The sequence below is a fragment of the Tamandua tetradactyla genome, chromosome 12 (genome assembly GCF_023851605.1).
Source record: "Tamandua tetradactyla isolate mTamTet1 chromosome 12, mTamTet1.pri, whole genome shotgun sequence".
Taxonomy (NCBI): domain Eukaryota; kingdom Metazoa; phylum Chordata; class Mammalia; order Pilosa; family Myrmecophagidae; genus Tamandua; species Tamandua tetradactyla.
In genome coordinates this window covers 6945979-6960730 of record NC_135338.1, presented here as the reverse complement: position 1 = coordinate 6960730, position 14752 = coordinate 6945979, and the positions used below count along the sequence as shown (strand labels likewise).

Below are 14752 nucleotides of genomic sequence, written 5' to 3'. Positions count from 1 at the left end.
CTGATCATTTCTTTTTCCCCAGTGCACAGTTACCCTGGTAAAAGGCCATCGGTCTTCTTGGGGAAGGCTTAGAGGAAGATTAACAGTATAAATTTGTGGCAGTATGACAGGATTCTCCCCCAAAGGGACCTGGCCTCCCCTTCATTCAAGGGGCTCTGGGTCTGTAAACTGTCTCAAATCTGGAAATTGACTAAGGGGCTGTGAGTCTGTGTTTTTGTAATTCAGGTTAGACTTCTGTTCACTTGACTTAGAACTCTTTTGTTTATACAGCTCGAACAAGAATTTAGTAGAGTGTCCATCTATTGTATTTCTAGGTACCCCATGATTTACTAACTAATGCCACAAATCTCTGCATGTCAGATTATTTTGAGTTTGCTGTCTGTTATAATAGCCACGTCCACTCTGTCTTTGGTGATTAAGTGCTGCCATCTGGCTTCTGACAACTCGGAATACAGTCATCCCCATTGTGTTTAAGGATTACAGCTCAGTGACAGCAGTTCACACAGTAATATCTGACCTACAGAGAAGTGCAACTACAGAGCTCTTCAGGGATGATGGTGCTAGTCTCACAAATTTATTTCTCACTCTTCTGGTAAAAGGTTCATCCTCCGGACATTTCTGGGGTGTAAGAGCAGGCTTTGCATGGTAAACCCACTCTAACATTCCAGTCTCTCTCAGCCTCTGGATCCCCTCACCTACATTATACCAGGGCAGTTCTGGCATTTCAGCCTCAGGTAATGTTGGTCACCTTTTGATCCATGTTTGAATCAACCATTGAAACAAACTGTTAATGCCTTTTCTAACCCCTCGAGCTATAACATTGAATGCAGAATCTCTGCTTAGTGGGCCCATATCAATATATTCAGTCTGATCCAGCCTTATATTCCTCCCACCATTATCCTACACCCTTAAAATCTATTGCCACACATAATCCCCTGATTTCTGTCTATATAAATTGGAAAACTCACACAGTTCTTTTGGAGTATAATGTACCTCCTCATGCGTGATACTTTGTACCTCACCTTTAGGGGCCTGTTGGGACTTTAATCTAGTTACAGGTCTGGAAGAAATGAAGCGTTGGGGATGGGTCATGAAAAGAATTAGAAATATCTTCCAAGCCATTTGCTTCCAGGGCCTTCATTTGCAGTTTATCTGGTGAAACAGGATTAATCACTCCAGGGCTGATCCCTTCAGGAGGAGGTTGGGTGGCCAATTCCTCAAGGCAGACTGGAGGTGGAGTGGTTATGTCCTCAGGGCAAACTATTGCAGGGTTGTCTAGAGAAGACTCAGCATTATCTAGGGTTTCAACCTTACCCCCAACATCATTATCAATCCATATGTCACCATCCCATTTTTCAGGGTCCCATTCGTTTCCAATCAATGCCCACCCTTTAATGGCAGACACTGTGCAACACTGAGATTTCAGTTTACGTTGTAAAGTTGCTACTCTAACAATAAAATTCTGAGTCTGATTTTCAGAGATCTCAAGTCTACAGCTACAGGAAATAAGATTTTCCTTCAGGACACTCATAGAAACTTCTACATCAGTCTGTGCTTGCCTTAAGCCCATCCCTTTCACTCATTAATGTATCCAGTGTACAACCAGCCAATACCTGTATACCTCCTGTTTCCACAAAACTCTGTAAAGGTGTCAAAAACATTATCCCCCAGAGCCTGGCTTCATACAAAAGAAGCATTAGAAGAATCGAATGGTGATATTTTGACTATCTCTTTTGCCAACTCACTCCGTGGATAGGCAGTGTCATTCTGATTATGGGAATCAGAGTCCTTAGTGCATTTGAATCCAGTCAGAGTAGAAAACCATTCATAAAAACCTATTTTTAAGATTCTGTTTCTTAAGAACCACTCCTGGTACCAAGTTGTATTTGTTAGGGTTCTCTAGAGAAACAGAATCAACAGGAAATGTTTGTAAATATAAAATTTATAAAAATGTCTCACATAACCATGGGAACGTAGAGTCCCATTTCTGTAGGGCAGGCTGGAAGCTGACGATTCTGATGGAGGGTCTGGACGAACTCCACAGGAAAGGCTCGCTGGCCGAAGCAGGAAGAGAGCCTGTCTCTTCTGAATCCTCCTTAAAAGGCTTCCAGTGATGAGATTAAGCATCACTCATTGCAGAAGACACTCCCCTTTGGCTGATTACAAATGGAATCAGCTGTGGATGCAGCTGACATGATCATGATTTAATTCTATGAAGTGTCCTCATTGCAACAGACAGGCCAGCACTTGCCCAACCAGACAAGCAGGAACCACCACTTGCCCAAGTTGACACATGAACCTTACCATGCCAGGAGCTCTCAGAAAACTTATCTGTCATACCGTAACAACCTGCATGATTTAAAAATAATATGCAAGTGAGAGTTTTTGAAGCTGGGAGAGACAAATTAAAATTTGCATTTCGGTGCCTCGCCTGCTGCTGCAGTTCCCCACCTGCAGCCATGGTCAACCCACCGTGTTTTTCCATATCGCCATTTACTGCAAGTCCTTGGACTGTATCTCCATTGCATTGTTTACAAAGTTCCAAAGACAGCAGAAAATTTTTTGTGCTCTGAACACTGAAGAGAAAGGATTTGGTTATAAGGGTCTTGCATTCACAGAATTATTCCTGGGTTTTTATGCCAGGTTGGTGACTTCACATGCCATAATGGCACTGGTTAAGTCCATCTACATGGAGAAGTTTGATGATGAGAACTTCATCCTGAAGCATACAGGTCTTGGCATCTTGCCCATGGCCAATGCCAGACCCAACATAAAAGGTTCCCAGTTTTTAATCTGCCCTGCTGAGACTGAGTGGTTGGATGACAGGCACGTGGTCTTGGCAAGGTGAAAGAGGGCATGAGTATGGATGCCATGGAGCACTTTGGATCTCGGAATGACAGCACCAGCAAGACGATCACCATTAGCAGTTGTGAAGAAATCTAATAAATTTGATCTGTGTTTTGTCCTAATGACCAGACCATTCCTTCTGTAGCTCTGGAGAGTGTCCCACCTCCCGTGGTCTGCCTCGGTATGCTATTATTGTACTGTTGCTGCAGTTCTTTGGATAAAAAAACGGGAGTTTTTTATCCTCCCGTTCCAAGTCTCAAAGTATTGCAGAGTTAAGTTTATGATTATGAAACAAAAACTTAAAAAAATATATTTGAACTTAGGAACATAAGATCTTCTGGATAGATTTTATTGAATTTTGAATAGATTTGTATCTTCATGAAAACACTGAAGGAGGATTATCTCTAAACAGGGTTTTTTCATTGTTGACAGTCTCTGGTCTTGGGAAAATTCAATTTACTTCCTATCTCACTTGTCTTTCCTACATACGGTCATCACTTTTAAGGAATAGACGATAGGAAGAACTGGATATTTAACTATGATGCTATTTATAATTAGCTGAGACTAAATTTTCTAAGATGGATTTTTGTTGCCTTTTATCCTCCTTAGCTTTTCTTTTCTCCTTGGAAACCTTCAATTTTTTTATTGTATAATTTTTTTTAATTATGTATTTACTTATTTATATTAGAGAAGTCATAGGTTTGCAGAAATTTTTCACAGAAAATACAGAATTCCTATATATCCTCACCCAAACACGTTCAGTTTTCCCCATTTTTAACACTTTGTTTTAGTGTGGTATCTTTGTTACAATTGATGGAACAATATTATTAAGCTTACATTCATCATCCACTATAAGGTTCATTATGTTGTACAGTTTAAGATTTTATCGTCTGACTTTTCTTCTGGTGACATTCATGACTTTAGTCTTTCTCTTTCGACTATACACACACTTAGCATTGTTAGTTACACTTACATCATTGTTCTCCCGTCGCACAGCACTGTGCTATCCATTTCTGAACTTTTACAATCAACCTTATTAAACATTCTGTACTGCCCAATATCCACCTGTCGGCCTTCCTTGAATAAGGTATCTTTCCCTGGATGTCTTAGTTTGGACAGTTTTATAGGCTTAGAATTGTAAACATGTAACTTATTAAAATTGCTTTTAAAAAAACATTCCAGGGTGCATGAGTGGTTCAGTGGTAGGATGCTTGCCTACCATGCGGGAGACCTGGGTTCAATTCCTGGGCCATGCACCCCACCACCACCCAAAATAAATGGTAAAGGCCATTCCAGTTCTAGCATATCACATTGTGGGAGCTTGCAAGCTAACACCGATTTTGGTGCCAGAAGTGGTGTGCTGCTACAGACTGGACACTTATTTCCTTAAAACTCTAAACTTGTAACTTATTAAATTCTCCTTTTTAAAAGCTGTCCCAGTTCTGGTATAGCACATTCTAGCAGCTTGCAAACGAAAGTATTCCTTCTGTTCAGTTTTTTGGAGGACTTTGAGCAAGATTGGTGTTACTTCTTAGAATGTTTGATAAACTTCACTCATGAAGGCATCTGGTACTGGGCTTCTCTTTGTTGGTATGTTTTGCATGACTGATTCCATCTCTTTACTTATTATTGGCCTGTTGAAATCTTCGATTTCTTCTTTAGTCAGTTTAGTTAGTTTATGTGTTTCTATTAATTTGTCCTTTCATCTAGATCATGTAATTTGCTGGCATACACTGTAAAAGTTCTTATTTCTGTGGGGTAGGTAGTAATGCCCTTTTTATTTCTGATTTTATTTGCATCCTTTCTGTTTTTCTTTGCCAGTCTAGTCTCCCCTTTCATTTCTGATTTTAGTTGTGTTATCTCTGGTTCATTTGTCAGCTTAGCTAAAGGTTTGTCAATTTTATTGATCTTTACAAAGAACCAACTTTTGGTTTTCTTGATTTCTCTATTATTTTGTTATTTTTTATTTCATTTATCTCTGCTCTAATATTTATTTCCTTCTTTCTGCTTCCTCTGAGTTTAGTTTGCTCTTCTTTTTCTAGAGTCTCTACTTGTAAGCCTATGTCTCTGATTTGAAGTATTTCTTCTTTTTTAATATAAGTATTTAGAGTTATAAATCTCCCTCTGACATTACTTTTGCTGTGACCCATAGTTATGGTATTTTGTGTTTTCATTTGCATTTGCCTCAAGATATTTCTTAATTTCCCTGGTGATTTCTTCTTTGTCCCATTGATTGATTGTGTTGTTTAATTTCTACATATTTCTTAATTTCCCATCTCTCACTCTGTTACCGATTTTTAACTTTATTCCATTGTTGTTGAAGAAGATGCAGTGTGTGATTTCAGTGTTTTTTAATTCATTGAGATTTGTTTTGTGACCTAACATGTGAACTAACATTCCTGGAGAATGACTCATGGGTACTGGAGAAGACTATGTTCTGCCACTTTTGGATGAAATGTATGTCTGGTAGTTGTCATTAGCTTATCTTATTATTTGAGTCTTCTACATCCTTATTGATCTTCTGTCTACTTCTTTCTGTTATTAAAAGTGGTATATTGAAATCTGCTATTAATGTAGACCCATCTGTTTCTCCCAGGAATTCTATGGATATTTGGGGACTTTGCTGTTAGGTGCTATTTTGGTTTGCTAAATCTGCTGGAATGTAATATACCCGAAATGGAATGACTTTTAAAAGAGGAATTTATTACCTAACAAATTTACAGTTTTAAGGCTGTGAAAATGTCCACACCAACAAGAGATTACCTCCACTCAAGAACGGCTGATACTGTCCAGGACATGTCTGATGCAAGGGAAGGCATCTTGCTGGCATCTGCTGGTCCCTTGCTCCTGGGCCTTCATTGCTTTCAACCGCTGTTTCCTGCGGGGGTTCCTCACTGGGTTTCCCCAGTGCTGGGTTTCATCTCTTGTCTTCCCTTGGCTCTCTCCAGGTTCTGACTTGTTTAGCATCTCATGGGAAAGCACATGGCAACATCTGCTGGACCCTGCATCGCCAGACGTCTTGGTCTTGTGTTGGCTTAAAACATGGCTTTCTAGGGCACATACTTCATTTCAAACCAGCACACACTCTTTAACAAGTAGTTACAGTACAGCTAAGTTTGTCATGGGCTACCATATGATCCTCTCATATTTTTCTTTCTAGCGTCTCCAGAGTATAGGAGGCTAGAGGGCTTAAATATTTTTTTATCATCATAATCAACTTGTTTTCCTTCTTTTTTTGTGAAAAATAACATATATACAAAAAAGCTATACATTTCAAAGCACAGCACCACAAATAGTTGTAGAACAGATTTCAGAATTTGACATGGGTTACAATTTTGCAATTTTAGGTTTTTACTTCTAGTTGTCTAAAATGCTGGAAACTTAAAGAGATATCAGTTTAATGATTCAGCATTCATATTCATTTGTTAAATCCTATCTTCTCTGTATAACTCCACCATCACCTTTGATCTTTCCATACCTCTCTTTAGGGGTGTTTGGGCTATGGTGATTCTAAATTTTTGATATTGGAAGGGTTTGACGTATCTGGACCAGGGGCCCATCTGGAGGTTTTAGGTTTCTTGAAAGTTCCCCTAGTGCATGGAACCCTTGTGGAATCTTAAATATTGTTCTAGGTGTTCTTTAGGATTGGCTGGAATGGTTCTGGTTAGAGGTTGGCAGATTATGATAGGTAACGTCATCTAACTGAAGCTTGCATGAGAGCGACCTCCAGAGTAGCCTCTTGAGTCTGTTTGAACTCTCTCTGCCACTGATACCTTATTAATTACACTTCTTTTCCCCCTTTTGATCAGGATGAAATTGTTGATCCCACAGTGCCAGGTCTGGATTTATCTCTGGGAGTCATTTCCCATGTCACCGCAACTTGTTTTTTTTAACTTAATAGGATATCATGGAGATCTTTGTATGGTCCTATAATGGAGTTCTATCTCTTTCTTTTCAATTGCTACACTGTATTCAATAGCAATTATTTTTATATTGATAGACATTTAGGTTCTTCCCATATTTCACTAATACAGTGCACATCCTCACAAGTGTAAAGCTGTCAGGATACAAGCATTTAGAATATTTTTAAGTGAGTAATTTATCTTTGTCACTCCTCTTGATCAGAAGGAATAAATGACTTCTGAATGATTTATCACACTATATTCAATGTGTCTTTGTTATGAGTTTTCTTATGTTGTTTAAAGACTGTCAATGTTGTTAAAAGCCTGCCCACATTGATTACTTTCATAAGTTTTTCTCCGGTATGGATCTCTGATGTTCAGCAAGGTCTGAGCTGTGCCTGGAAGCTTTCTCAGGTGTCTTACAAGGATAGGGTTTTTCTCAAGTATGAATTCTCTCATGTCCAGTAAGGGTTGAGCTTGTCATAAAGGTTTTCTACAGTTATTATACTGATAGGGTTTACTTCCACTATGAGTTTTCTGATGCCCAGCAAAGGATGAGCTATACTTAAAAGATCTTCCACATTTATTACAGCAATAGGGTTTTTCTCCTGTATGCAGTCTTCAGGGAGTAAGAAGCATTGAGCTCCTCCTGAAGACTTTTCCACATTCATTACACCACTATGGTTTCTCTCCAGTGTGGATTTTCTCCTGACCCCATCCATACACCTGTGTTATCCCTGATAGCTTTCCCACATTCATTACATTTAAAGGGTTTCTCTCCACCATGTATTCTTTCATGATGTGTTAATGATACATTCTGAGCGAAGGCTTTCTCACAGTCTTTGCATTTGTAGGGCTTTTGACCAGTATGAATTCTCTGATGACTTCAAAGGATTGATTCTTCCTGAAAGTTTTTCCACAATCATTGCATTTATGGGATTTCTTTCTAGAATGTCTTATCTTTGAGTTTACTGATTGTTCTGCCAACTCTGATCTGCTAGTTGAAACTATCTAGGGATTTTTATTTCAATTATTATGGTCTGCAACTCAATTATTTCTATTTGGCTCCTTTTTAAAATTTCTGTCTCTTTATTGAGATTCTCATATTGTTCATTCATCCTTTTCCTAACACCCTTTAATTCATTCTCTGTGTTTTCCTTCCTTGAGTATACAAAAAGATCATTTTTTTAAGTCTCTGGTATATCTGAAGTCTGGTAATCTTCGTAGATGGTTTCTAAATTTTTATCTTGTTCCTTTGAATGGGCCATCATTTCCTGTTTCTTTGTCTTCTAATCTTTTGTTACACACTATACATTTTAATTTTTTAATATGTTAACTCTATGTGCATTCTGTTCCGTAAGTTTATATCCAGCTAGTGATATGACAGAGATTTTCTTGAATGCCAGAAGCTAATAAAATAAACAAACACAAACACTTGTCACAGTCTTTGCATATTGACCCCAGTTGAATGGTGGTATCTGTCAGGATTTAGTCCTCCCATCAGGAAGTGAAGTGAGATGCTAGGTCCCCTGTCTCTTTTCTGAGCCTGTGTCTGTCCTTGGCTTTTGTGTGCTTGTTGCCTTAGGAATTCCCCTATTACAGGAATTGAAATGTCTTCTCTTTTCCCTCTGAAATGCCCGGGCTCCCACCCCAGGGGGTGGTTTTAAAGCAGGTAGTTATTTGTCCGAGCCTCTTTGACTTGTTTCTTATACTGCTTTAGTTGTATCCAAGGTTGTTCTGCCTATAGAGTAAGTTCTAGGTGAGCCAGAGTTGAATTTGCTGGTTAATTTCAGGCTGTTATGGAATAGACTAGATTGACATGCATCACCTTAGTATGTGCATAGGAGTTACTTTGCTTACTCCAGAACAGGACCAAGGACCCACAGTCGGAGTGCAGGCTGCCTCCACACACCTCTTCAGGTAGGAAAGGGCCTAGCAAGGGCAGCGTGAATTTCTACCATTTTTAAAGATACATTTTTGTTTGTTTGTTTGTTCTAGCACTCGCCCAATTACTGCAACTCTTTAGTTGTTTTCCAGAGTTTTGAGGAAGATTGTTCTGCCATTTTTTATTAGTTGTTCAAAAGTACTTGGGTGTCTCATGCCCCCCATCTTGCTCAATTGGATGTCCTGGAAACCTTCACTTTTCAGAAGATCCCATATGTTAGGGAATGATAATCTGCTTTGCTCCTTGGAATGTGTAGGGATAGTTGTCTTATTCAGGATACAGACTAATACTTCTTTTCTCCTTCCAACCTGACTTTTCTGGTTTAGGGTAATGGAGCAGGGAAGCAGCTATTGTGACTTGGCTAATGCATTAGTCCCTGTACAGGCGCATTTTCTCTCCCATGTGTGCTGGACTTTCATCATTTAGCTCTCCCTCCTCTTGGTTGGCTATTTCTCTGGCCCTGTGGCTTGTCTAACCTATATTTAAGTACTGAATATGGTGGGAATCTTATGGCTGTTGAACAAAGGAGTTACAAACTAATTTGCATTTTGAAAACTATCTACATCTCATATCCGGTCTTCTACCACTACTACCATCCTCTCCCTGCTTGCCGCGTCCCTCCACCCACAAGGCCTTTCTTGCTGTTCCTTAGGCAGTATGAATTCATTTCTACCTCAAGCCTTTCATTCTTCCAGTTCCTGTAAGTCCTCCTCCTTTACTTTTTCTTGATGCACATTTAAAACACATTTTAAAATACATTTACATTTTTTAAGTGCAATCTTGCCACATCCAAAACCTCTGTGCCTCCTTTACCTATTCTGTTCCTCTCTCTGGATTCCTCCTACTTTCATGAGTCTCTGATATTATTCCCTGGTCACCAAGACCTGCTGGATAGATGCAACTGTATACATTATACCCAGTTAAGAAACTGTAGTGTGGGGCTTGATTTGTACTTTTCCCTTTTCCTAGTATTTCTTTTATGAATTTCATTTTGATGTTACTAGCTTCCAAATAGCATCTATTCAGTTCTTCTCACCAAATCTCTAATCCCTATGTTATCCCCTCAATTTTTTTACTTATTTTTTATTTATTAAACATAACAACATACAAACACAAACATTCTTACCATATGATCATTCCATTCTTGATATATAATTAGTAACTCACAATATCATCACATAGTTGTATATTCATCATGATAATTTCTTAGAACATTTGCATCAATTCAGAAAAAGAAGTAAAAAGAAAACAGAATAAAAATCATACATACCATACCCCTTACCCCTCACTTTCATTCATTGCTAGCATTTCAATCTACACTAAATTTATTTTAACATTTGTTCCCCCTATTATTTGTTTTTAATCTATAAATTTTACTCATCTGTTGATAGAGTAGATAAAAGGAACATCAGACACAAGGTTTTCACTATCACACTGTCACGTTGAGAGAGCTGTATCATTATTCAATCATCTTCAAGAAATATGGCTACTGGAACACAGCTCTACATTTTCAGGTAGTTCCCTCCAACCTCTCCATTACACCTAAATTGAAAAGGTGTTATTTATATAATATGTAAGATTAACCTCCAGGATAACTTCTCAACTCTCTTTGGAATCTCTCACCATTGACATTTTATTTTGTCTCATTTTGCTCTTCCCCCTTTTGGTCATGAAGGTTTTCTCAATCCCTGGATGCTGAGTCTCAGCTCATTCTAGGATTTCTGTCCCACGTTACCAGGAAGGTCCACACCCCTGGAAGTCATGTCCCACGTAGAGAGGGGGAGGGAAGTAAGTTTGCTTGTCGTGTTGGCTGAGAAAGAGAGTTCTCTGGGGGTGACTCTTAGGCCTAATTTTAAGTAGGCTTAGCCTTTCCTTTGCGGGGTTAAGTTTCATATGAATAACCCCCAAAATTGAGGGCTCAGCCTATTTGCTTTGGTTGTCCCCACGGCTTGTGAAAATATCAAGACTTCTTCACTTGGGGAAGTTGAATTTTCCCCCTTTCTCACCATTCCCCCAAGGGGACTTTTGCAAATACTTTTTTATCCCCTCAATTTTTTAATACATGATTTTGATTTTCTAAGGTCTACTCTTTCAGATATGGAGTTTTCTAGCTATGCTAGCTCCAACTTCTTATGGCTCCACATACACTCATTTTTCCCTTTCTGGTTGAAGAAAGAGCTGTGCTTTTTCCTCTGTATAGGTAACCCTTCCATCTGTAGCCTTGATCTTTTCCATTCTTGATAGAGGGAGAGAGAGAAGGATGTACAGCTGAGGGTTAAGTGCAGATAAAGAAAGAGTGGTAATAGAAAGAAGGGAAATGTACGGGGCATAGAAGGAACTGGGAACTGAGTGGGGGCTTGTAAAAGAGACGTTGAAGAGAGAAGAAAATTGGAGGGATAAAGAACCAAAAATTGGGAATGAAGGTCAGGTGAAAAAACAAGAGCGCAAAAGAGGGGGGCTAGGGAGTGAATTTGGAATAAATAGGATCCGTTATTCTTATCTAGAAAATGAGAGAATGAGACTTGAGGTCACTTGTAACCATACATACTTCATATTTCTCTTCTTCCCAGTCCCTCACCAGCATCTCCTATGTCTCAGTCAGACTGTGTTATTTACAAATTCAAACTACATTTTTTTTCTTTGCCTCTTGGTTTTTCTTGGTGCCTCACTTAGAATTGTTCCCTCCCTTGCCCTCTGATGCCACCTTTCCCTCCCACATACAAACATCTTGATCTGCAGAGTACTGCAGGCCCTGGGAAGAAATTTGGATAAGATTTCTTAGGATTTGAGTATAGATAGAGAGAGATGTATCCCAGGTTTAAGATTTTGGACACTTGAGGATTTAAAGGTAGAGAAGAGGAGCTAGCAAAAGGACATTAGATACTACAAAATCCCACAGTATCAGAGAACATACTACTTTGCTCTGCATTTTAAGGTTGGAATGTGCTAATTGTCATATCTGAAGTAACATTTGCCTCTCCATGACTTCTCCCTGGTTGGTTCTAGGTCAGTCCTATTAAATATCATTTCAGTCTTTCAATGGAACAACCTTTCAGATATTTGGTGACAGATATCATAACCCACAGTCTTCATATTTTATGTTCCTTTTACTATTCCTTATTTGATATTGTTTCCAAGATCTTTACTAGTTTGACCGTATTGTAAACAGTATCTTATCTTGCATACTGTTAAACCAGGACAGAACAAAATTATTGTCAAGTTTGATATATCTGTTTATTACCTCTACCCACAATGATGAAACTCACATTTATAAAATGATGTACAACTTATAAAGAACTCCCACATTTTATAGCTTACATTTTTCACAGCAAAATTTTATGTAAAGATGTTTTTATTGTTATTGTTAATATTGTGTAAATGAGGAAACTGAGGCTCAGAGAGTTGAGTAACCTCACTAAATCCTGTTTGATTTCTCAGAGTTCACAGAAGTTGTCAGAAAATGTTACTTGATGCTATCATTTTCAGCATAAGAAGACTGGCCAAGATCTTTTTCAGTGATATCAAGCCAAGTTTCCTACATTTTGAAGTTGTGCAGTTTGTTTTTTAAGAAGGCGTAATATTTTTCAACCTTAATATTATCCCATTTCTCAACTGGTCTTTTTATTTTCATTTTTTGCTCCCCTGTTGTCTGTTACCTACCTAGAACTAGAATGCTCTTTATAGAATATGCATCAGATCTCATGGCTCTCTGCTCACAGCCTTCTGTGACTTCATTTCACACCAAATAAAGTCCACACCCTTTCCCAGGATCCAAAATGCCCCGTATGATCAGGGTCTTGCCTTCTCTGAAATTATATCAGTATCTATTTATGAGAGAAAAATTTGTTAAACCTCTTCATATAAAATTTATTATAGCCTATTACATTTATATCTTTATATCCATATCCTCATACCCATAAAAATAGAAACGGGCAATTTCTAAAGAAGTGTGTAATTGATATGCCTGATAACAGAAATGAAACCAACTTCATTTTTTTCATTAGTTAACCGAAGGTTTAAGAAATAACATTTAGTAATAAATCGGAAGCAAATTCCCCTTGCTAATCAGTTTGTAAGAGAGTTTAATTCATGTGTTGAGAAAAATTTTTAACAAACTTACCAAGGATTGATCGATGAATGCATCATTTCTTTTTAATGCTTCTTGAGTGAACCTTTAATGAATAAAACTTTTATTTTTTAGTTTTTCTTCTCCTACTCAGCTTATGATGATATAAGCACAAATCAATTGCTTAGATTTAATTATTAAATTCAGTCAGAATGGTCAGTTATCCAATACTGCTGTGTCTTAGTTTCCAGGCTGCTGGGACAACTACCACACAATAGGTTGGCTTAAACGATGGGATTGTGTTGACTCATGGTGTCAGAGGCTAGAAGGCTTGCTCTGGGGTTGGTTGCATACTGGTTGGCTGGCAGTCCTTGGCTTCCTTAGCTTTCCTGTCAATTGGCAGCGTGCTCTCATTTTCTTCCAGGATCCTGCTGATATCAGCCTTCTTCTTTGTAAGCTCTCCAGGATTAAGATGATGACCCATCCTGCTTCAGTTGTCCACAACGTAACTAAAAACAGCATCTTTAAAAGGGCCTATTTACGACGAGTTCGCTCCTGCAGGAATGGGAGTAGGAGCGTCTTTTTTTCTGGCGTGCAGGACTCAGTCTGCCACATGCTATCATAAACTAATTTTGACTTCTTTTAAAATAGTGTGTGTCCCTTTTCAACATAAAGAAGTTAGAATGGTCATTGCCACATATCGCTGAAGACTGAGAGAATGATCAAATGAGAGCAAGGAGTTGTAGCAGACAAGTTAGGATTTAACAAATGAGTATCGCTACTAAATCATTATATAGATATTTCTTTTTGGTTTCTAGTGTATTAAAACAGCCAGAAGGAAATACTTGAAATTATTGAACTGTCACTTATACTATACTTTGAAATTTGCTTTATACTTGTTAAACTGAACTTTGAAATTTATCACTTTTCTGTATATGCTTTATTTCACAATAAAAAATGTTTTTAAAAAAATATCGTGTGTGAGTATGTGTGTATGCCCAGCAGAATTGAGGGGGGAAATAACTATGGTTAGAAATAGTTATAACTGTATGAATCTACAGCAAAATGTTACTCCACTGGTGTTTCTCCAGGTAATTCCAGAATTACCTCACATGGGGTGAATATGCTAATGGAACAGGAAAGATGTCTTTAAATGTTCAGCCTCAGTTTTTAGGACTAGAGGAGTCAGTGAAAATAATTGTGTCCCCCTAAATGCAAATTGGGAAAATTGAGTTGTGTCTCAGATACTACCAATGAATTTCACAATTCCATAGATAAATGTCTTCTCTTTTCAAAAACATAGCTATTTATTATTCTGTAAGCATAAAACAACTTGCAGCAGCTTTTAATTATTAAAAAATCTTCAAATATGAACATGAAAAATTCTGTTTAAATTCATCTTTTATTTCTAGAGTTTCCCTGAAAAACTGAAGCCCTGACAGGCTCCTTATCCTTTACCTGAGAATGGCTATTATGAATTCAAGGCTTTCTTAGGTATAGTTTTAAATTAGTAGTAAATTCAGAGATCCAAGTTGCACTCGAGTTTCCAGTGGAAGAAAAGCAATTACTTGAGAACTGTTCTCAGCTAGAATGCTGTTAAAATAGCAAAACAGATTACTCTGTTGTATAATACATCATACCTACTGCTCTAGTTTGCTAGCTGCTGGAATGCGATATACCAGAAACAGAATGGCTTTTAAAAGGGGAATTTATGAATTTGCAAATCTACAGTTCTAAGGCCGTGAAAATGTCCTGACTAAAGCAAGGCTAGAGAAATGTCCAATCTAAGGCATCCAGGGAAAGATAATCTTGGTTCAAGAAGGCTAGTGACCTTTAGGGTTTTTCTCTCAACTGGGAAGGCACATAGTAAACATGGGGCAGTGTCCGCTAGCTTTCTCTCCCAGCTTATTGTTTCATGAAGCTCCTCTGGGGGTGTTTTCCTTCTTCATTCCAAAGGTCTCTGGCTGTGAGGGTTCTGTAACATTTTCCAAA

General features: G+C 38.2%; 1 protein-coding gene across 16 annotated transcripts in view; it reads left to right on the top strand.

Moving 5' to 3' along the window:
• The window catches only part of KIAA0586 (KIAA0586 ortholog), a 168245-nt gene that overhangs the window by 132760 nt on the left and 20733 nt on the right, over positions 1-14752 (top strand). Inside the window, exon 32 of one of the 16 annotated variants that reach the window (XM_077122507.1) lies at positions 13185-13676. The exons of the other annotated variants lie outside the window; for them this stretch is intronic. Within the exon in view, the coding sequence (XP_076978622.1) occupies positions 13185-13195 (11 nt within the window). The 3' untranslated portion in view covers positions 13196-13676. Of the gene's footprint in view, positions 1-13184; positions 13677-14752 lie in introns of those variants that run through there. 16 annotated transcript variants of the gene reach the window in all.